The 22985-nt window shown below is 40.0% G+C and overlaps 2 protein-coding genes across 5 annotated transcripts; one reads left to right on the top strand and one right to left on the bottom strand.

Moving 5' to 3' along the window:
• The first annotated feature begins 1305 nt into the window (after window positions 1-1305).
• On the top strand, window positions 1306-8035 carry cnot7 (CCR4-NOT transcription complex, subunit 7). 2 transcript variants are annotated; one of them, XM_020045682.2, is made up of 7 exons: window positions 1306-1411; window positions 2989-3115; window positions 3242-3435; window positions 4409-4570; window positions 4726-4870; window positions 5035-5145; window positions 6751-8035. In XM_020045682.2, the coding sequence occupies exons 2-7, from the start codon at window positions 2999-3001 to the stop codon at window positions 6880-6882; spliced, it is 861 nt and encodes a 286-aa protein (XP_019901241.1). In that variant the 5' UTR covers window positions 1306-1411; window positions 2989-2998; the 3' UTR covers window positions 6883-8035. The 2 variants fall into 2 exon arrangements, with proteins under 2 accessions (XP_019901241.1, XP_010896367.1); XM_010898065.3 differs by having other exon boundaries at window positions 2895-3115.
• A 622-nt stretch (window positions 8036-8657) lies between these two features.
• On the bottom strand, window positions 8658-21938 carry zdhhc2 (zinc finger DHHC-type palmitoyltransferase 2). 3 transcript variants are annotated; one of them, XM_034291957.1, is made up of 15 exons: window positions 21674-21713; window positions 20222-20280; window positions 17326-17352; window positions 16827-16921; window positions 15840-15960; window positions 14869-14938; window positions 14748-14780; window positions 14345-14465; window positions 14084-14122; window positions 13192-13324; window positions 12256-12382; window positions 10914-11006; window positions 10566-10684; window positions 10234-10313; window positions 8658-10100 (listed from the first exon to the last, which is right to left on the bottom strand). In XM_034291957.1, the coding sequence occupies exons 2-14, from the start codon at window positions 20232-20234 to the stop codon at window positions 10273-10275; spliced, it is 1032 nt and encodes a 343-aa protein (XP_034147848.1). In that variant the 5' UTR covers window positions 20235-20280; window positions 21674-21713; the 3' UTR covers window positions 8658-10100; window positions 10234-10272. The 3 variants fall into 3 exon arrangements, with proteins under 3 accessions (XP_034147848.1, XP_034147847.1, XP_010896352.1); XM_034291956.1 differs by lacking the exon at window positions 20222-20280 and having other exon boundaries at window positions 21674-21938; XM_010898050.4 differs by lacking the exons at window positions 14084-14122; window positions 20222-20280 and having other exon boundaries at window positions 8660-10100; window positions 21674-21938.
• Window positions 21939-22985: the final 1047 nt, after the last annotated feature.

Raw genomic sequence — 22985 nt, 5'->3', positions numbered from 1 at the left:
TTCATGAAGGTTACATGTCTAATTTGTAATATGTATTTTACCCTCTTGTAAAGAGGGTAATATTTAAAGGAGTATTTTCTTATATACTACTTTCAAGTTGGTATCACAGAGAATGCTAGAGGCCTCTAGTGGCCAAAAGGCAGGTTAAGCATAGAAATTGCATATCCCTAGAAAATGCCTTTGGTAACTGTTCAGACATTTCTTTCTCATCATTGTGTTATATTCTTAATTCATAATTTATTAAATATTGTTTTTGTGCTATCTATCTACACCATTATGACAAGGCAAAAACACTTCTATAAATGTGTAACAGTTAATTGAAAATGAAAAACTGATCTCGTATACATAAGAATTCAGAATTCCTTTGATGTGACACTCCAAATTGAGCTTAGATGCTTCCTGTGTCCCTTGATTATTCTTCAGACAAATTCAATTGAATCGACATGATTAAGAAAGGAATACCTGTCCATATAAGGTTCTTAGACCTCCAAGAATTGTATTGACACCTAGATCTTGGGAACATTATAAAAAATGTATTATGAACTGAAATATTCCTGCACAGAGACCTCCATCATTTAGAAGTTTGGAGAAATCTGGAACAACCAAGAACCTTCCTAGGTCTGACTGTCCGGTCAAAATAAAAAGGCAATAACCAGGGGAAAAGGGCCATGGTCAAGGAGGTGACCAATGGCCACTCAAACACACCGTCAGAGGTTTTCTGCAGAGATGGGGGGAAATGCAAGTACAAATACAGCCATCTCTGAAGCACTCCTACAATCAGGCCTTCATGTAAGAGTGGCTAGACAGAAGTCACTCCTGAGTAAAGGGTGCTTGACATGCTGCCAGCAGAATTCTGAGAGCACGAGGAAAAAGATTCTCTGGTCTGATGTGAGCAAGATCAAACGATTGGGCCTGAATGCTGAGTAGTACATCTGGTGAAAACAAGGTACCACTTATCACCTGGCAAATACCATCCCAAAGGTGAAACATGGTGGTGGGAGAATCATGCTATAAGGATGCTCCTCAGCGGCAGATTGGCGGTCAAATTTGAGGGAAACAAAGACCAGAGCAAAATACAGACAGGTCATTGAAGAAAACTTGATCCAGAGCACACACGACACCACACTGGGTCAATGAGTCATCTTTCAGCAACTCAAAGACTCAAGCCATATAGTCGACAAACACAAAATTATTATAATATTTTAAAACATTTTATGTCCGCGTGTGTGTGCGCAGGCACGTTCGGGTTGGACTCTCCAAATGCTCGCGTGTCTACGTCAATGACGTCACTATATGCGTGATGATGACGTTGTAATGGAGGTTCAGAGGTGGCAGCTGTGGGTTGATATCGGCATTTGGAATATAAAACTGTTAAACACTTAGTTTAAAGGCCCGACCCTTTCTAAAACAGGTAATTGTAAGTTTATAAACAGTTCACTTTTAATTGCACATACCTTATTTACCGAACGGTAAGTCAAGGTTGATATTCAAGAGTTGGTTAGCTAGCTGGCTTAACGTTAGCTACTAGGTAGCGTGTTAACCAGTAGCCGACTAGCTAGCCAGCTGCCAAACAGATAACGAACTATCTAGCAAATTCATTTGATAGGTATACATGAACTACTTGGGGTTGAGCATTACAGAAGGTAGTGATGCATCTTGTGCCCACTGTAAGGTTTGCAGTCGCCGAAAATGGAAGGTGAACTAGCTAGCTAACAGAAGTGTTTGCTACTACTAACTAACTAAACTATTGTATAGTAGCTAGTAGTAAGTACTACTGCAGTATCTAGCAACTATAATACAATAGTGCTGTTGTAGTGGGACTTGGCTTCCGTAAGATCAGACAGAACAGTACAGATCTACATTATTGAAACGTTGGTACAGGTACTATTAACGCAAAATAGCTTCGATAGCTAGGGGTATGTCACACTCACAGCCTGCAAGTGTTAGTGTGACTACTGTACTGTTGCCAATTATTTTACTATCAAGTCTTGACATCAAAACATTGCAAAGACAACAAAGTCCACCTAACTGGAATAGCTAATGTAGCTAGTTGATTGTTGAGTAAGATGGACAGGAGTTAGCGAACGTCGTTAAATGGTCCGATGGTCTATCGAATGTAAATACCTCGTTAGACAAAATGTAGATATATTATTTAATTAAAAGAAATTACGTTGCTAAATCCTTACCACATGTTATGTTGAATCCTCTGTAAATAATTTACTGAGAAGCATCATATTAAAATGGTGTTTTCAATACACAATCAAATTAAACACAGACTAACCCTTACTAATCAAGCCACTATCGGGTTGTGTGCCTAGTGGCGCACAGTGATTTCAATTGATTAATAATGAGGACATGTAAAAATAATTGTTGAAGTGTTGCTTGCTACTAGATTGCCCTGAATTTACTTCATGGTGGAGACGATGCTTGAGCTGTTGAATCGGGAATCTTGATGTCGACAGTCGATAAAAGCTAGTTGTCTTTATAATACTACTAACCTAATTAATTGGAACAAAAGTATTCATATTATCTGCATAGTCAGCGTTTGCAACATTTGGTGGTCAATGAGACTGAGAGTTAAGAAACTGAACTACTAAACAGCAATAAGTAACAAAAATATAATTTCGGATTCTTCATTGTATGAATCACAGTAGCAAGTATTAATTATTTCAGTTGTACATTTTAGCTTATTTTGATTAAAAAAAGAAGCTTTTGTTGCCTTTCATGCGTTTTAGCAGTGAGCTTGTCTGAGGTGTCAGACTGGACTACATTCTTGCTATCCATTAGAAAATGGGAGTGGTTCCTAAATTCTGGGATGTTTTCCTGCGATGGGTGACGTTGTATGGCATCTTACAGGGTTGTGTAACCTGACGTTGTTTGTTCTTCATCCCCAGGTTTAAAAAATAAATAAATAACCAGGACCTCAATTCCATGGTTACCTTCTCTAAGGAACGTTTTTTTTGTTTGTTTTTGATGCCTTGCATGTAGAGGTGGCACTATGCCCTCGGCTACTGTGGATCATAGCCAAAGAATTTGTGAGGTATGGGCTAACAACCTGGATGATGAGCTCAAAAGGATTCGCCAGGTCATTAGAAAATACAACTACATTGCCATGGTGAGTTAGGATCAAAGGAATCATGGTTGACAATTACAGATGTGCTGAACTACTGAACATGGCAAGATTATTTTGCGCTGCTCCATTTTTTTTTGTTTTCTCTGTTGCTTTGTGTTCTGTTTGTAGGACACAGAGTTCCCAGGTGTAGTTGCGAGACCGATTGGAGAGTTCAGAAGCAATGCTGACTACCAGTACCAGTTACTGAGATGTAATGTAGACTTGCTAAAGATTATCCAGCTGGGACTTACGTTTATGAATGAACAGGGTGAATACCCACCAGAAACCTCTACGTGGCAGTTCAATTTTAAGTTTAACCTCACGTAAGCACTCCCCTTTCTATGATGTATATCATTGTTTGACTTATTTTCATATCTTGTATCAAGACTTGCTTTGTCTGTGATATAGAGGCCTTTCAGCTGTATGACCTGCCTTTTGTCCAGCACCAAAAGACCAGTTGAACTTTAATTGCATTGTTTTCTTTAGGGGCATTAGGAGAAAAGGAATAACCTTTTTTACATTTTATTGTATAGCTTACATGCATGTTTTTTGAAAAATTCTAATTTCTATATTTGATCTCTGTAATAAAGTTTGACCTGCGTAAGAGAGTCTATTTGATGTAGTCTGTCACTGATGTGAGATTGTGTTAGTACTTGACTAGATTGACTAGCTTGCTGGTCTGGTCTGGTCTAGTAGACCGACTGTTTGAGTTGAATCCAAAGGCATTCACACCTGATTTATAAGAAGGCAAGAACAGGCCCGTGTTTAGTGTTCGGTACAGCCCACAATCAGGTCTCGCTCATGACTAGCTTTATGACGTCCACGGGATTGAACGTTGTCACTGAAGCCGCGCAGCAAAATAAACAATGTGTTTAATACTTGCTTTTCTCCTAGTGCCCCTCAAATATTTGTTTATTTTGTCAAGAATAAAATGCATTCATGCATGCATGATATCGCAGGTACTGTTTTCTTATTTGTTTCTTTGTCTTGGTGCTGCACTGAAGACAGAGTGTTTGGAGTAACAATGGCTTTGTTGGAATACTTTGTTCTTCACATTGTGTAAATAAGACCAAATGCTCGTCAGCGGTCTATACAACCTTCCATTTCAAGACATTGAAGAAGAGATTATTAGTCAAACTGCATCGGGTTAAACAGCAACAAGCACTCATTCAGCTTGTCAAATGCTTACTCATGCTTAGTGTGCCCCTTGCATTGTTATAGCACTTCCATTTTTTGGTAAGGATGGTTGTCATCTGAAAGCCTTGGTATCACTGTGTCATGTCTTTCCGTTGTCAGGGAGGACATGTACGCCCAGGACTCCATCGAGCTCTTGACCACATCAGGTATCCAGTTCAAGAAGCATGAAGATGAGGGGATTGAGACGTTGTACTTTGCTGAATTGCTCATGACCTCAGGCGTGGTGCTTTGTGAGGGTGTCAAGTGGCTGTCTTTTCACAGGTAGTCTTTTTTTTAAGGACACTTGTATGTTATACAGTGTGCTCCAAAGTAGGCCCTCTAGCACTACGTGATTACAGTTGTTAAAAGTGTTCAGTTATCTTTGCCCTAATATGCTTTTGACTAAATACTTATTTCTTTTTTTTTTTTTTTTGCAGTGGCTATGACTTTGGTTATCTGATCAAGATTCTTTCCAATTCTAACCTGCCCGAAGAGGAAGTGGACTTCTTTGAGGTCCTTCGTCTGTTCTTTCCCATCATATACGATGTCAAGTATCTTATGAAGAGCTGCAAAAACCTCAAGGTACACATTTACAATTATTGTTTGATGGACTAATACTAAATGTATTAGCTTCAATTTACATAAGCAGCCCAAATCCATTTTCTTCACTAATTGGTATTTTGACCAATCAGAGCAGCACTTAGAAAGATTTGGTATGAGTTACCAACAGGGTGTTTGATTGACAGGGTGGGCTGCAGGAAGTGGCAGATCAGTTGGACTTGGAGAGGATTGGACCTCAGCACCAAGCTGGCTCTGACTCACTACTCACTGGCATGGCTTTCTTCAAGATGAGAGAGGTATGAGAGAAGTTGTCCACATAGTTGTCACAGGACAAGGAGGCTCCCTGGGTTCTGTTTGTATCTGCTCCGCTGGGTGCTTCTCCCTGGGTTCTGTTTTCATCTGCTCCGCTGGGTGCTTCTCCCAGGGTTCTGTTTTCATCTGCTCCGCTGGGTGCTTTTCTCTGGGTTCTGTTTTCATCTGCTCCGCTGGGTGCTTTTCTCTGGGTTCTGTTTTCATCTGCTCCGCTGGGTGCTTCTCCCTGGGTTCTGCTCATCTGCTCCACTGGGTGCTTCTCACTGGGTTCTGTTTTCACCTGCTCCGCTGGGTGCTTTTCTCTGGGTTCTGTTTTCATCTGCTCCGCTGGGTGCTTTTCTCTGGGTTTTGTTTTCATCTGCTCCGCTGGGTGCTTCTCACTGGGTTCTGTTGTCATCTGCTCCGTTGTGTGCTTCTCCCTGGGTTCTGTTGTCATCTGCTCCGTTGGGTGCTTCTCCCTGGGTTCTGTTGTCATCTGCTCCGTTGGGTGCTTCTCCCTGGGTTCTGTTGTCATCTGCTCCGTTGGGTGCTTCTCCCAGGGTTCTGTTGTCATCTGCTCCGCTAGGTGCTTCTCCCAGGGTTCTGTTGTCATCTGCTCCGCTAGGTGCTTCTCCCAGGGTTCTGTTTTCACCTGCTCCGCTGGGTGCTTCTCCCAGGGTTCTGTTTTCACCTGCTCCGCTGGGTGCTTCTCCCAGGGTTCTGTTTTCACCTGGTCCGCTGGGTGCTTCTCCCAGGGTTCTGTTTTCACCTGCTCCGCTGGGTGCTTCTCCCTGGGTTCTGTTTTCACCTGCTCCGCTGGGTGCTTCTCCCTGGCTTCTGTTTTCACCTGCTCCGCTGGGTGCTTCTCCCTGGCTTCTGTTTTCACCTGCTCCGCTGGGTGCTTCTCCCTGGCTTCTGTTTTCACCTGCTCCGCTGGGTGCTTCTCCCTGGCTTCTGTTTTCACCTGCTCCGCTGGGTGCTTCTCCCTGGCTTCTGTTTTCACCTGCTCCGCTGGGTGCTTCTCCCTGGCTTCTGTTTTCACCTGCTCCGCTGGGTGCTTCTCCCTGGCTTCTGTTTTCACCTGCTCCGCTGGGTGCTTCTCCCTGGCTTCTGTTTTCACCTGCTCCGCTGGGTGCTTCTCCCTGGCTTCTGTTTTCACCTGCTCCGCTGGGTGCTTCTCCCTGGCTTCTGTTTTCACCTGCTCCGCTGGGTGCTTCTCCCTGGCTTCTGTTTTCACCTGCTCCGCTGGGTGCTTCTCCCTGGGTTCTGTTTTCACCTGCTCCGCTGGGTGCTTCTCCCTGGGTTCTGTTTTCATCTGCATCGCATTTTGCCTTCACAGATGATAATTTCAGATTGTTGTGTTGGTGAAACATTGTTTGGCACTGGAGGGAAATAAAACACTGGGAGAACCCTTGTGTGGGCGCAACCTTGTCTTTCCATATATGTTTTGCCAAGCATGATATAAATGGCATCTTATTGAATATATAGTGCATTTCACTGCAATTCCCTGTCATTGAATGCAGCTGTTGTAGCAATACTCCACCAAACATTTAATGGCAGATATGCAAACTAGTATCCTCTATCTGATGACTTCCCTTATTTTCTTCCAGATGTTCTTTGAGGATCATATCGATGATGCAAAGTACTGTGGTCACTTATACGGGCTAGGTTCAGGCTCTGCATACGTCCAGAATGGCACAGGGAATGCCTACGAGGAGGAAGCCAACAAGCAGCAGTCATGACATCATCCAGACCAAGGAGCACAGTGATGATCTCCTCTAATCAGTGCAGCAGTGGAAGTCGTGTTACTACAATACCTGGAATAATGGAAGATCAGAAGCATACATGCCATTTAGGAAGTTCTTTTTCATACGCTCTTCTCACTTTAGATGGTTGGTGAATTTGGTGGTTGAATAGGAAAAGGAATTCCCAGCTGTCTCCACACAGCTGGGTGTGTTCAAAATCATGGTTATCTTTCCTATGAACGCAGCTTAGAGGGGCTTGTTAGTTCATTTAGATTTCACAATTAAGCGCTTGAGAAGAAAAAAGGGATTTTAGTTTTTCTAAAATGTTCAGTAGAAATGTTGCACTTTAAAGCTCCTAACCAGAACCTTGATTTTATATGAAAAGCTGAAAATATTTCTGGTTTGCTTCTCTTCGTTACTCCTCTAATTTAAAAAGAAATGTCACTTAACATCAATCTTTATTACGCTACTGTTTTTTTCCTTCACCAAACTCAGCCTTAATAGTAGCTACATTTTTTATATTATTTTAATATTTAATTTATTGTACTGGTTGGTTCTCGTGCGAAAGTTGAATTGTTCACTCTTTCAATACTAATATGCCAGTCAGCTACATGTAGATATGATATTCCCTGATGATAGGAGTATGGTTAATTCGTCACTTCCTGTTTGAGGGAGGAGTTCTTATTGGCACAGGTAAACACAGGTATTTGTTGGGCCTCTCTAATTTTGCACTGATTTTACCCTTCATGATGGGTCAGCACTGATTTTACCAGAACTAAATTAAAACAAGAGCTTACCTGCCTTACTAAAAGTAAATTGAGGATACCCTGAACTTCTTTATTGAGAGTATAAAGTATTTTCCATTTTCCTTTTTAAAATGACTTGAAGGTTTTGTAGTGTTTTAGTGTGAAGAAAAAAGTTCACATCTGTTTACTCACTGAAGAATTAATGCTTCTTAACGTACATCTTAACCAACCTAAGAACCTTGTTTAAGTGGAATTCGTGTTAGTTGTACTGCTGGTTTTTTGAATGAAGCACATTTTTGTGCTGTTTGTCGTTTTTCTTTTCTATTGTATTGCTTTACAATTCATGTATGCAGCTTCATTCAGCTGCATGAAAGATGTTTGAATAAATGCTGTGTTAAATAGTAGCTTGAGCCTCTATAGAGATGACAGTTACAGTATGTATGTGTACATATTAACCTCCACTTGGCCCTCATTTCATCATATGTAAACAGTCCGTGTTTAAAAGGAGAATATGCAATATACAAGATTGTTTTTAAAGCTTTTGTAAATAAAGGCTTCAAACTTTTCTAACATATAACTTGATTTGAGTGAGTTTGAGATCTAACGGTAAGTGCCAAAATGAAGGAAAGCTTAAGATGGTGTCTCAGACTGGAATCTCTTCACTGTGCCCCGGCATTGACTCTAGAACTGACTCTTCCAACCAAATGACATTCTCAGAATGGTGCTTGTGGACAGTGTAGTTCTCCAATATCTCCAATAGGTGTTCACTTAGGTTGATGACTGAGACGTCAATGGCGTATATTGAAATGTGTACGTTAAGCAGTGGCATGGCTAAGGATCCCGCAAAACATTACCCAACTGCTTGTTCTCAGTCATGGCAGCTAAAATAATGGACAATTGTTTCTGCCCAGCGATTTTATATAGGACCTAAGCATGATGAGATGTCAATACATATCCAATATACTTCATCTCTGTCATATACTCAAACATTTTAGACAGTTGCCTGTTGGTTTACCAGTAATATTTGAAATAAGAACCTTATAGGCTAATCAATTATAACAACAGTCAATAATGGTCATATAAACAGACTGGAAAGGGCATAATTGTATTTCTCTCCTGATAAGGCATCATAATTGTACAGTACATAGTATTTTTTTCTCCATATTATACACAGATGAAATAATACAAAAATATAAATGTTCATGGTTTCAGAATACTAGCATTTCAACACAAGCAAACATTTGAGCCATTGAACTCAAATAAAACTGGTGCTAACTGATGCTCATAATGCAATCAAAACAACACTCAGTTATGGAATGAACAGAGCAATCGCCATATTCTTTTGCATCATTTGTGTATTGGAATGGATTAGAATTGAGAATGCAGCAAACGCTTTGATACCAAGGCTAAGATTAGAAGATCATACGCCAGTGTGTCAGGCCTCTTGAGAAAAATGGGATCTTTGCCTGGCAGTATAATAATGGACAGACTACAGGAACACTACATACAAAGCCCACTGACATATACAAGAGTACAGGTGCATGATGTTTCAGCGGCAATATTATTCTCACCCGTGTCCCAACCCAGGAATCTTTTCAAATCAAAGAATAATGTCAGTACAGCCCTTTATCGAATTAGTCAATTCAACTACATTTACATTTATCATAGAAGTTTTCTAGAACATAAACCATGGGGAGATAATTACTTCCTCATGTTTTGTTAGCATCCTGAGTGTAAAAGCATGCATCAGTTCATTCAAGGGATATTTCAAAATACTTTTCACAACAGACTGCAATGTGTTCATCAACTCTACGACACTTCCATGTTCAGGCCTGGTGCCATAAAAAACCTAACACTGCTGTTCAAACATAGAATCCAATTTCAGTAACATACATACCTCTTTCACGTGTTAGGTCAAGGAATTCAATTACAGTCAATGACATTCAGATTTAATATGTATAATGTTTCTGTCGATAATCACCAATGCAAGTTAATCATTCAAGTCTAGACATTACACTAATATTAATTTGGGGATGATGAGGTCCAAGATAAAAGGGTACAGCAACATTTCAAGGGTCCTCTTCTAAAAGACAATTTATGTACACAGCACATACAAAAGCAACTTCTTTAACTAACTGTTATACAAAGTGGAAAAATGCTCTTTCATTCTATTCTTCTGTGCTTTTCAGATACAAACTTTATAAAACATGCCAGACAATTGGAATGCAACTTAATCTCAGATCATTTTTAGGCTTCAAGACCAGTTTTCAACCTGCACAGTTATTCTCAAAAATCAAAAATAATTATGTTCAATTGGAAAATGGTAACGGAAGAGAAAAACAACAGTAAACTAAGCCCTTCTGGTCAGTAAATAGAGCAGGGTGTTATTATAAGAATGATGACAGGTTCTGGTAGGTTATCACATCTGCACACTCTCAGGGCACTCTCAACACTGGGGCCACCACAGACCTGTTGAATGAAATAAACGTTATGTATAAATAATGCTTAAATACACATTACCAAATCACGTAATGTTTTTAAAACTTTTCAAATCTAATGGAGGGTTATAGTATTTTGATATAGACACCCATTGTTGATTCACCTGTGTTTTGCAGGTAATAGTCCTCATTCTTCTCTGTGGTTATGTTTCATTTTCAATTACCATGGCTGGGTTACTTGTGCCTAAAAGAATAACATGCATATTGTAAAATAAAGGTGTTGCAGAATGGCTCTTTGATTTGCAGACACAACTGTCAAACAAGTGGATTTAAAACGAATTTAAAGGTTGTGGTTGAGGCTTGGGTTAGGGTTAAACCAGGATGTTAAATTTCGCTAGGCTTAGTGTAAGTTTGGTTCCACCTGCTTCTCCCTTTGACCCAAGGTGTAACTCCCGGGGGAACTCCGGCTCAATTTAACCACCTTGTGATCCCTCACCCTGTCTCTCTTTGTTTTCTGCTCCCCCATTCTCTGTCCAGGAGGGGGCCCTGTTCAGCAGTCGACTTTGAGACTCCCTAAGTGGCTTGGCTGGGAACTGGTGGCCCTCTCCAACAACCCTGCACGACACAGGAGAAACCCTTAGGCCCAGTCTCATGATCAGCAGCTTCAGATTTGGTTTGAACAATGTGGTTCTAATAAACTATTAGCACAAATACAATTGGATAAGTGCAAAGGAAAAAAAAGTAGGCAACTCTATGAAATCTACATCCAAAAGTATTTTAATATGGAAAAGGACAGAATGCCTGTAGCCAGGGCAGTGAATTACTGTGAAGGAGTAACACTTACGGTTTGTTGGGAGGAGGCTGGTGTCCTGGAGAGGTGGGTTGCTCAGGATCTTGATTCACAAGGCAGGTTGGGAAGGAGCATCCATCACCCAGACTAAACAACATTCAAACACACAGAGAAAAACATTTTGTGATTGAAACTCTTCCTAATAGCTTGCATAGATAATATACATCCTATATTATGTCACATTTTGTACAGTAAAATTCCCCTAATCAATCACCACTCAATTTAAGTAAAGCATTTGTTCACAGAAAGTGGCCAATGATGTTCATTACTGAGTCAAGGAAGCCAGGAATGCCCAGACAGTTAAATTAAATTTAAATTAAACATCAGAAGTTATTTTTCTTTTGTCAATTCACAATTGTCTGTATCTCTATTTTCTGAGGCAGGAACAGCGCCCCTCTGGTGCAGTATGTGTATCCCATGTATCTAATGCAACAAGGCCAAAAAGAGTATAACATGTTTCCGGCTGTAATATTTGATGGATTTGATGTTAATTATTTTATTCCATTTCATGTTTTGAGTAGAGCTCTGCATTTGTGAGAGCCTGTGATACAAATTCCACTTAACCAGGTGATACTCCATACCTGAAAGAACCTTACCTGAAAGGTGTTTTTCTCCTCATCAAGACAAGTATGTGGAGCATCAGAATCTGGGATTCTTATTATGTTGAAATATCAGATCAGAAATGCAATAGCAGAGACAGCTCTTTATTCCCTTTCCAACTTGAAGTAACTCTGTGGTTTAAAATCAATAGGTGTACAGTAGTTGTTGAATAGTCTGATAATTGCATTAGCTTACTTGGCCATGGTATAAAGGTTATGGAACTTCTCCATGCAGTATGCATGGACAGGTCTGCTTTCTGTTTTTAAACTAAACATGAGGTTGATGTTTTTCTGCCACTGTACAACAGTTGTCTTCTTACTGTCTCAGTCTTATGGTGGCATAAGCTATGAATAACAGCTTACAGCGCAAACAACACAATTACCACGTCACATTATAACATGGCTTTTATTTCTGACTGGAAGCAGAGCAGTCCTATGTTTCGACTAATGAAACATGGGCTCCCCATCAAACCTCTGCAACTTCCCCTGAAAGCTGCAGCCCCTGGTGTTAAGCCGTCTTAAATTGTCCCATGTTACTCTTCTTCTAGTTGAGGCTTGTAATGTCTTCAAGACCCGGGTGCTTGCCTACTGAGCAGCAAAGTAAATTGCCTCTCCCAACCTTCAGGCTATGGACAAACCCTACACTCCAACCCTGGCACTCTGTTCTGCCACTTCTGGTGTCACGGCCAGCCCACGCCTACAGTAGTGCAGTTCTTGCTCATGGAAAAAAGAAATACCTGGAGAACACAGGAAGTAGCCAGTATCTCATTTCATCACCAAAAACCTGGCGGAAGTTCTTACTGAGGCCCAGACTGAAGCCATTCTTATCTGCCCCGTGACGAAATGCTGGGGCACGGACAGCCTCTGAGGAATAATAGAATAGGGTGTGATTAGTGTTTTACCAAAACTCAGATGAGATCTAGTTTATCACTGTTTATAGAGAATATAAATAATCCAAAAGTTTCATGACTCTAAGGCGTGGAGAAGAATTTCCATTCATTGTTTTATGAATATTTATGCAACCGGGGAAACAAAAGTCTGTTGTCCACCAGACTCTTAGGGAAACAGCCACTAAAAGAGTTTGTTATTGTCAAAGCTTGTGGGGATTTGTTGTTTAAAAGAAGTTTAATGCCATCAACAAGTTCAGCAAAGATGAAAATCAGCCATTTCTAGTTTTCTTTATATAACAACTAATGGGTTTGCTCAAATTAGTCGGAGAACCGTGCAGTCTGAAAAGATACATGTCTACAGGTGCTGTGTGCTTGTTGTGCTGTGTGAATAGGTGCTTCTTCTAAAGGCCAGTCCAGCACGGATACCTGACTGGTGTCTGTTTCTAAGCCTATTACTTATCAGAGCTCCTTGTTTCAGCATTATAACACACTGCTTGAGTTATCCACTCACTTAAGATTGAAGACATAAAGAGCACCTGTGTGCACACATAATAAGAAACTGCTTTGGCTGTCGGATAATGGGCCTGACAAAGAGCCTTATCAAATCAAACTGATGAGTGATTCAATCTCAGTTGATACTTGATGCGGTGAGAAATAGAACAAAGTCCCCATCCCAGGCTGGTATGTGTGGATTCAGTAAAAACAGCCATGCCACACCTGTTCACATTCTATTTAGTGAAATACCAGTGACACAAAACAAACATAAACACTGGCAGCCCTTACCCAGAGTAGATCTGTTTTTGAAGACCAGCCAACAGTGGTAGACGAACAGTGAGGCAAGACTGACAGAGAACATGGAGGCAGCAAAGAACAGGAACATGATGTGGAACTTAGCCTGGGTATCAGGCAGACCGTTCTGGGGAATAGTTCCACACAAACACAATGCATTAGTACCTGTGTGCAGTACCATTATATATGACTGGTACTTGAACATTAGATATGACTGGTACTGTACATTAGATATGATTGTTACTGTACATTAAATATGACTGGTACTTAGATATAACTGGTACTGTACATTAGATATGACTACTGTACATTAGATATGACTGGTACTTAGATATGACTACTGTACATTATATATGACTGGTACTGTACATTAGATATGACTGGTACTTAGATATGACTGGTACTGTACATTGGATATGACTGGTACTTAGATATGACTGGTACTGTACATTGGTACTGTACATTAGATATGACTACTGTACATTATATATGACTGGTACTGTACATTAGATATGACTGGTACTGTACATTAGATATGACTGGTACTTAGATATGACTGGTACTGTACATTGGATATGACTGGTACTTAGATATGACTGGTACTTAGATATGACTGGTACTGTACATTAGATATGACTGGTACTTAGATATGACTGGTACTGTACATTGGATATGACTGGTACTTAGATATGACTGGTACTTAGATATGATTGGTACTGTACATTGGTACAGTAAAGCTAATTGGGTAACAGCTAATTGGGTGCTACTGTAGTACTGTGTTTGTTAATCAGGACTAAGTAACAACAAAACTATTCTAGAGGGAGCTAACCAATCAGTGTTCATTGTTCTCAAAGTCAATGCCACTGATTGGCTGATAGGCTCATACCAAGTATTCTAACAGACGGTCATGTGTTTTACCTCCAACCTTTCAGAGAAACCAGAATACCAAGAACATAACATGAAACAGGATTGTTCAGTTATACACCAAGCATGATCAGACTTCATTAAAATGAATACTCTCCTCCTAATGTGAACCGATTCAGCAAAATATAACAGATGCTAAACTATAACTAGCAATCATTCCACTGATTTAGATGCAACAGAATGTCAATTATTTAAAGGTTCACAATCAAAATATTCCACTTACGGTCCAGAATTTAATGAAGTACTGTAGATCTGTAGCAGTGATAAAAAGGCAATATAACAAGGAGTATGCCAGAAACAGCATGAAAAACTTATAGTTGGAGAAGCCCACACAGTTATTGACCCTGTTGCATACAGAAAAAAGGAAATGAGTATCACACAATGTGAGAGAAGCCATACAGTTTTACAGGAACATATGGAACATGCCCCCCCTCCCACCCCCAACAGAAAACTGTATCCATAAACAGGACACATCAGTTAAGCCCAGCCTTTGACGACAACAGCAAGTGGTATCTATTTATCAAACAAGATTTAAAGAATGTTAGATATCATACATTGATAGATAAATGCTGTTTCATTTATCATAAATGTAACCAAACATAACTATGCCCAGTCACAGAACATACCAGGGGCAGTGGTGATCCATCTTTAAAATGCACCTGTAAAACAGAAGGCAACTCAGTAACAGAGGTCCTCTTTCAGATGGGTTCTCACTGAGGGTGCAGAGGGCCATGAGCAGAGTCATACTTATCGCAGACTGAGCAGTGGTGGCATCGATCAGGCTTGACCAGCTGGCAGCGATCACAGAAGCGGATAGCTGAGGAGTAGGCGAGAGAAAGCATCCACATGTTAAACACTTTATATTAAGTTGCCCTAATTACTATATAACTAATACAGTAGAAAAAACATAGCTATTACACAGATATTGCTCTGCAACTACATGGGGCCAATATCATTAATATCACACATGTAATATGTGATATGATAATATGTAGTATCATAATATTAGTAAGTTCTATGTATAATGATACAAAATACCTGGTAAGATTTACCAAGGCACAACCTGTTAGCTAATAGTTATATTCAGTAAGTCTGTTTGTCTGAATGTGTGTAAATGTAAGACATTGGCGTTGCAAAGGATATTGTTGTGTCACCAGTTCGTAGTATATTTAAATGATTGGATCAAGATGGTTTCAAAACTGGGATTTCACGTGGAGTTGATGGTAGTGGCATCAGGTAGCATCAATTACAGTCACAGTTAGGTATGAGTTATTAAAATTGTAAATACAAAGCATTAGTTACATAGTGGAACAATAGAATAACATTAGCACTTACACATGGGGAATATTTAATTGTTCGAATGGTGTAATAACTGATCCAAAACCATATAACCATATAGTTACATAGTAATACTTCTGTAACTACTATCTTGTTATGGCAGTTAGTAGTGCGTTAGTTTGAAAATAGGGCAATGTACTATGAAGTATTATAAAAATTAAAATGTATTTGTAATGTAGACACAGAATGTCAAATGAAGTTAACATAGAATATATATATATATATATATATATATATATATATATATATATATATATATATATATTTATGCATATTCAAAAATGTTTTTTAAAGATGTTAGACTGGTTATCAACCCAAAGACCAGAACTGAGCTGCACCGTCCATCCCAGACATTCATCAGCGTGCATTTTGTTCTGTACCTCCAGACATGGTGCGGGTGTAGATGGGTAGGTCCTTAGCCATCCTCCTAAGGACCTCCTGCTGAGACTCTCCGCGGTCCTCCCGCTCCAACATCTCTTTGTCTGAGTGGGACAAGTGGAACTACAGTGGAGAGGATAGAGTAACACGATAACGACCATCCTGTGCCTCCTGCACACCGTGGGGCTACATGTATCACTAATGAGACAGACTTCTTATTGGACCACTTAGCAAACAGTATTAGAATGCAAGTCATCTGAATGGTGTGCAGCTTTGAGCGCTGCTGGAATGCAGTACAGGACCGCTAGAAGTCACAAGGCTGCTCCAGCTTGTAGGCCTCAGTCATGTGCTGATTCATTCCGTTTCCCCTCCTGATTCATTCTACTTGAGTACTGTAGCTATATGACTTGGAGACACAGCTCTGCTGATAGGAGTCACTCAGGCGTTTTACGAGTAATGGCTGAGGATGGACAACAGAAGTTTAAAATAAATTTTTTATTGCCACATCACTAGTGACCGAATCATCTAACAAATACGTCTTACGGCATATGTGAGTTGAATGTTATCTCCCTTTGAATTCAAGCAAGGATGCTCTTTGAGTGTCGTCTGAAGTGGACTGAACAACAAACAGTGGCGACAAGCGGATTGATCAGAAGCAGTTAGACATGGTTCACACAGGCAGACCAATTCTGATCTTTTGACAATAATTGGGAGAAGAACGGATGTGAAAAGTTCTAATCTGATTTGTCAAAAGCCGAATTTGTGGAAAAAGAACAGAATTGGGCTGCCTCTGCAAACACAGCCTTGTTGTGTTGCTTCAAGCAGATAATAATGCAATATCAAACATAATCATTGATTATCACAGTAGCCTAGTTCTGCACCTCACTCTATACGACATTACAGAGCTGTGTGAGGGGGTTTGATCGACACACACACATGCACACACACACATGCATTCAGAAACACACATACTATAACCACACCTTTACCTCTTTCAGTGGGTTCATGGGCTTGGTAAAGATGGTCTGCCAGTAGGCCCAGGTAAACAAGATGAAGATAACATGATATGCCAGCAGGTAAACAACTGGAAATAGAAAGACATACATCTCACAGTGCAGCCAAGTCATCTGACTTTGAGAATAAAGCACTATGCAGCCAAATCATCTGACTTCTACAAAAGACCAACAAAGATGCCCTGTTTCCCAATTACTTGAAGTCAATAAAGCTTTGATTTATTTTCCAATACTTTTAACTTTGACCAAAACCCCTTTTCCCTAAGAATCCCCAAATTAAACAGTTTAGAGGTTATGGGACTGCCTGACTAACTGTTTACAAGTTTTGGAACCTGACAGACCAGAGATAAGACTCAACCTCAAGGTTATCCATCAGCGCAACTCTCCTCACTAATAAGACAGATTACTACTGACAAATAATTTGTGTTCATCTGTATCATATTGTAGAGAAATCAATATGCATCAGGGCACTTACTTTTCTCTCCAACATTGTTGATGGATTCTGAGAAGAGAAGGCAAGAAATGTGAACTCATGTCTCTGTCTATAGATATGTCTCAAAGCCAAATGTAGCTAATCTCCAAATGGGTTTACTTGGTTTCAGTATCCTTGAAACCCACTTGTTTAATATCAGAAATACTGAATAGATGCATAGTGATATAGACCTACTGAATAGATGTGTAGTTAAACAGACATCCTGAATAGATTCATAGTGATATAGACATACTGAATTGATGTGTAGTTAAACAGACATCTTGAATAGATGCATAGTGATATAGACATACTGAATAGATGCATAGTGATATAGACATACTGAATAGATGCATAGTGATATAGACATACTGAATAGATGCATAGTGATATAGACATACTGAATAGATGCATAGTGATATAGACATACTGAATAGATGTCTAGTGAAACAGACCTCCTGGATAGATGCATAGTTAGAAAGAAAATACTGAATATTTACAGAGTGAAACATGCTGTAGCCCAATGCCATCTGTAACCCCCCAGTCTCCAAAAACTGAATGACCATCCGATCCAATCAATAAACAGCTGTACTGGATTTACATTTTGATATAATAAAGCATCACTGTGCACCAAACAACAGTGGTAGGGTGCTTAGTACAGCCTGTGTGTCCATGCTGACAGTGGCAGCTGCTGGCTTGGAAGCAGACAGGAGCCCAACAAAGCGGCTGACCTCATGCCTGGATCAACAGTCCTGTCCTCAGCCATCACTGGCCCAGCTCGGCCACCACAGCGTGTAGCTCCATCCCACGTCAACATTGGGACACAGCATCCTACAAGTCACAAATGAGCCCATAGGACCACTTCCCCGGACAGGATTTTCCATCCATGTTCCTGGTGTGTGCAGACTGTATACAGTTGTGCTCAAAAGATGAGCGAGCGGGCAAAACACATCTTTTATTTCTTATGTGATTCACATTAAACTGTAGGTCTTAACAGAATGACCCACTCATAAAACAAAACATGGGAACAAAGAAAAAAATGAACTGACCCCTGTTCAAAAGTCTGCATACCCTTAGTTCTTAATACTGTGTATTGCCCACTTTAGCATCAATGACAGCGTGCAGTCTTTTGTAATAGTTGTCTATGAGGCCCCAAATTCATGCAGGTGGTTTAGCTGCTCATTCATCTTGGCAAAATGCCTCCAGGCCATGCAAAGTCTTTGGTTGAGATCTTCCCAGAGTAACTCGATGATATTAAGGTCAGGTGACTTTGATGGCCACTCCAAAATATTCACCTTTTTCTGCTGTAACCACTGGAGGGTCAACTTGGCCTTGTGCTTAGGGTCATTTTCGTGCTGGAAAATCCAAGAGCATCCCATGTGTAGCTTTCGTGCAGAAGAATGCAAATTGTCTGCCAGTATTTTCTGATAACATGCTGCATTCATCTTGCCATACATTTTCACAAGATTCCCTGTGCCTTTAAAGCTCACACACCCCTAAAACATCAGTAAGCCACCACCATGCTTCACAGTGGGGATGGTATTCTGTTCACTATAGGCCTTGTTGACCTCTCTCCAAATATAGCACTTATTGGTTGTGACCATATAATGTAGCTCTATTTTGGTCTCGTCATTCCAAATTACAGTGTGCCAGAGGCTGTATCAAGTTGTCAGGCATATTGTAACAAGCTTTTTTGTGGCATTGGTGCAGTAAAGGCTTCTTTCTGGCAACTTGACCATGCAGCTCATTTTTGTTCAAGTATCGTCGTATTGTGCTCCTTGAAACAACCACACTGTCTTTTTCCAGAGCAGCCAGTATTTCTCCTGAGGTTAACTGTGGGTTTTCCTTTGTATCCCAAACAATTCTTCTGCCAGTTTTGGCTGAAATCTTTCTTGGTCTACCTGACATTGGCTTGGCATCAATAGATTCCTGAATTTTCCACTTCTTAATAAATGATTGAACAGTACCGACTGGCATTTGCAAGGCTTTGGATATCTTCTTATATCCTTTTCCATCTTAATAAAGTTCCATTACCTTGTTACACAGGTCTTTTGATGGTTATTTTTCTGCTCCCCATGGCTCAGTATCTAGCCTGCTCTGTGCATCCACATGAGAGCTAAAAAAACGAATTGACTATTCATACACAGACACTAATTGCAATCCACCTTTAATTGCCATTTTCACCTGTGTGTCACCTTGTGTGTCTGAAACAAGGCCAAACATTCAAGGGTATGTAAACTTTTTATCAGGGCCATTTGGGTGATTTCTGTTATCATTATGATTTAAAAAGGAGCCAAACAACTATGTGATAATAAATGGCTTCAAATTATCACTATCCTTAAAAAAAAGAAAACACTTTTCTGCATGATCAGTCATATTTTCAAAATCAATGCAAAAATGTAACAATTTCTGCCAGGGTATGCAAACTTATGAGCACAACTGTATATCATGTTTCACTCTATACATGTTGACAATTATTTCCTCAGCCTATGGTTAAACTGGGACAATAAGGCATAACCTGTCATGTGCACAAATTCCTCTACATATTCTTGGTATTAAATAACCACTGGAGAAATGAGAACCATAGGGTGACCAGGTGGTCTACAAGTGCTCATCTCCTGCTGCCACATGGGGTTTAATGCAGCCTACTGCGTTTTATGCAAAGTAATTGAGAAATTAAACAACTGATATGTCAGTGAATAGACATTTATTTCAAACACCACACATGTACATAAAATGATGTCCCCTGCAAAAGACCCTGCCGACATGTTTTAAGATACAGTTTGGGGATTTAATGGGGGAAACTGGGTCAGGAAGAGATTGCTTGGGGTGAACTAAGTGAGTCAGACAATGGGATTAGCAGAAGTAGAGGGATCAGCTGACGATACACTCCCACAATTACCTCTGGACCTCATCACACCGCGCTGGCCACAGGCAGCAACAGTTCTACAGTAGGCCAATCTGACAGAAAACCACAATAACATATCATCAACCTTTTCTCATTTTACAGTAAATATCAAACTATCACCAATAATATGAATGCATCTGTAGTTCTGTTGTCCTGGTCATGTGGTCAAACTCCAGGGAACCAGTCAGAGAGGTCTTACCTCTGGTGTAGGGTACGATCTTGACTAACTGACTATGTGATGACTACAGGATATGACTGGGCCGGCTGGGAGGGGAACTGTCATGGCTGCAACATTTTCTCAGAGACACCTTAGCGCAGCATTGTAGAATTAGGGCAAAATGCCAAATACATGGCAAAAACAGGTCATTATTCAACCTTCATGAAATGTTCACTCAACATCAGCTGACAATGTTGTTATTACAGCTAAAAGACAACACTGAAAACAATGTGTTTGCCAAAGAGTATTGCAAATGGTTGGGCAATAGACTGATGATAGTGCACACAGTAAGCGACATTCAGTCACAGCAACAACAAAAAAAATGTATTTTGCACCCCCACTCTTTTAATCCAAAACCATTTGCATGAAATGCTTCTTGGTAAAAGCAGAGTCCATTTGCTGAGGAAATGGCTTCTGCTGTCTGTGGTAACCTGAAATGCTGCCAAGTACAGAATGGGCTAACCCCGGTTTCTCAAACACAGAGCTCTTTACCTCAGGGACAAAAAAGCTCACTACTCAAGTCAATTCAATATTTAGTGTTTAAAGATTTTGCACTACTAACACAAGAACATAATGGATCATGACAGAGCACTACGCAACAGTAGTACACATCCATACAATATACACATACTGGCAAAGGATAGCATAAGCCACTAATCTGTCAAACACACCCTTGTGAGGTGATTCTTCATTCTCAGCTAGAGGGGCCTTCTTTTTTATGGTCATCAAAATGTCAAAACGGACAACAACTTGGATGATTTACAGACGCTCCAAGTTGATATAGTATCTTACTGCGTGTTCCCTTTACAGTGGTTTGGTTTAGCCACAAGAAAGAAATCGTCCAGTCATTTAGGTATAGACCATTCTTTAGAAAAAAAACACATTGGCAGCATTTTTGAAAGATGTTAAAACTCAGCACTTATATTAACAATCAATATTTGCATGTGTTTTTTTTGGTTTTGTTTTTTGCAATCTATCGCTGTGACTCAACAGATTTTATAAAAGCCTTCCAAACATTCATGAACATGCGTTCATGTTCACAATTACGTTGTATTTTATGATGATTCAAACTGGGGTTGTCAATATTCAAAGCGTAAACAAATTGTTCTGCGTCCAATATCTGGCTTGAGCAAAATTCCAAACACATGGCCACATCATTTATAAAGGTGCAAGGCTACTACAGCATCCTGTAAGCATTCCAACCCATACCGTTCCAACAGAATCCTTACCTATGCAGAGCTGTACAACATACGCGTAGTAGGACCAAGCCACTATGAGGTTGATAAAAAGAACTGGAATCCAATACAAAACTGTCTGACAGCTTCTTTTGATACTACGAGAGCCTGACGGCGCCATATTCTATTTAGAAAACATTTGTTTGACATCAAGTTTATTTTATGTCACTGCATTTCTACCCATAAATCGCATCTGATCGACATCCCTGACCGTAGCTCTCCTTTTCTACCGCCTCCCCTCGTTCCTCTTTGCGCTGAAACATTTTCAGCACCACCCCTTTTCGGCTAAGTTACCATGACGTTCGCGGGATGCTGCAAACCCATTTTCATTATTTGGAGTGAGCCTCTGGCCATAGATGCTAAGAACATTCCAATCCCACTGTTGTTGATTTCAATGTTATCTTGACGTAGATTTTGCTTCGGTGAAAGTAACTAATTGTGCCTTAATAATGAAAACGTATGCTTAGGCTAAATATGATGTGCCTTTTGGTACAATTGACAATTGGTTGACATATTTTTTTGTTTCTTTATATTTCTGTATCGTACACAGGCCTGTAAATAGGGTAATAGGGCTTATGTGGCTGCTCCACATTACTGAGGACTGTGTGACATAGATGCCAATGTATAGCTGCTCCGTTTCACATTACTGAGGAAGGTGTGACACAGTCAGCTGTTAATTAGCTGACTTCACTTATGTGAAAACCGCATTTCTGAGGTCAGGGGTTACAAAACTGTGTGTGTGTGTGTGTGTGTGTGTTTCTAACTACATTATGGGGACAATTAACCACAAACTGTGGTTAAATTGGAAATATTAGACAAACGGGGAGTTTTTCCTCTTCCTGTTTTGAGAAGGGCATTTTTTGGCTTATGTGTTTAGTTTAGGGTAAAAAATAAATTTGGGATAAGGTTAGACATTATGTTAAGTTTATGCAAACATGGTTATGATAAACGTTGGGGTTAAGTTTAGGTTAGGATTAGTAAAAGTATAGTCAACAGTCAACTTTAGTGTCACAATTTAAAAAACTAAGTAAACCTGTGTGTGTGTGTGTGTGTGTGACTGTGTGCGTGTGTGTGTGGACAGTGTGCGTGTGTGTAAATTCCTGAAAAAAAATCACACAATGATATTGACTTTATTTCAATCTTTATTCACCACATCAATGTAATAGCCTGCAACAGCCTGGGAAATCCATCTAATCATCTAAACATAGTTGTGTAGATGACGACCTTGCCATTCACATGACTTCCAAACATCATTGAAAAGAGGTAGACTATGAGGAAATGTGGAATACTCACATGAGGCTACTCG

This window comes from Esox lucius, chromosome 4 (assembly GCF_011004845.1).
Source record: "Esox lucius isolate fEsoLuc1 chromosome 4, fEsoLuc1.pri, whole genome shotgun sequence".
NCBI lineage: Eukaryota > Metazoa > Chordata > Actinopteri > Esociformes > Esocidae > Esox > Esox lucius.
This window is presented reverse-complemented; position numbering and strand designations above follow the sequence as displayed.

Excerpts from the sequence above, each read along its gene's own strand:
- cnot7 (XM_020045682.2), top strand. The coding sequence starts at position 2,999 with ATGCCCTCGGCTACTGTGGATCATAGCCAAAGAATTTGTGAGGTATGG. Across the intron at positions 3,436-4,408 it reads AATTTTAAGTTTAACCTCAC|GGAGGACATGTACGCCCAGG; the intron begins GTAAGCACTCCC and ends TTCCGTTGTCAG. Across the intron at positions 4,871-5,034 it reads AGAGCTGCAAAAACCTCAAG|GGTGGGCTGCAGGAAGTGGC; the intron begins GTACACATTTAC and ends TTTGATTGACAG.
- zdhhc2 (XM_034291956.1), bottom strand. The coding sequence starts at position 21,800 with ATGGCGCCGTCAGGCTCTCGTAGTATCAAAAGAAGCTGTCAGACAGTT. Across the intron at positions 16,922-17,325 it reads CAACAATGTTGGAGAGAAAA|TTGTTTACCTGCTGGCATAT; the intron begins GTAAGTGCCCTG and ends TTCTATTTCCAG. Across the intron at positions 13,325-14,083 it reads ACCGTCTGTTAGAATACTTG|AACGGTCTGCCTGATACCCA; the intron begins GTATGAGCCTAT and ends ACTATTCCCCAG.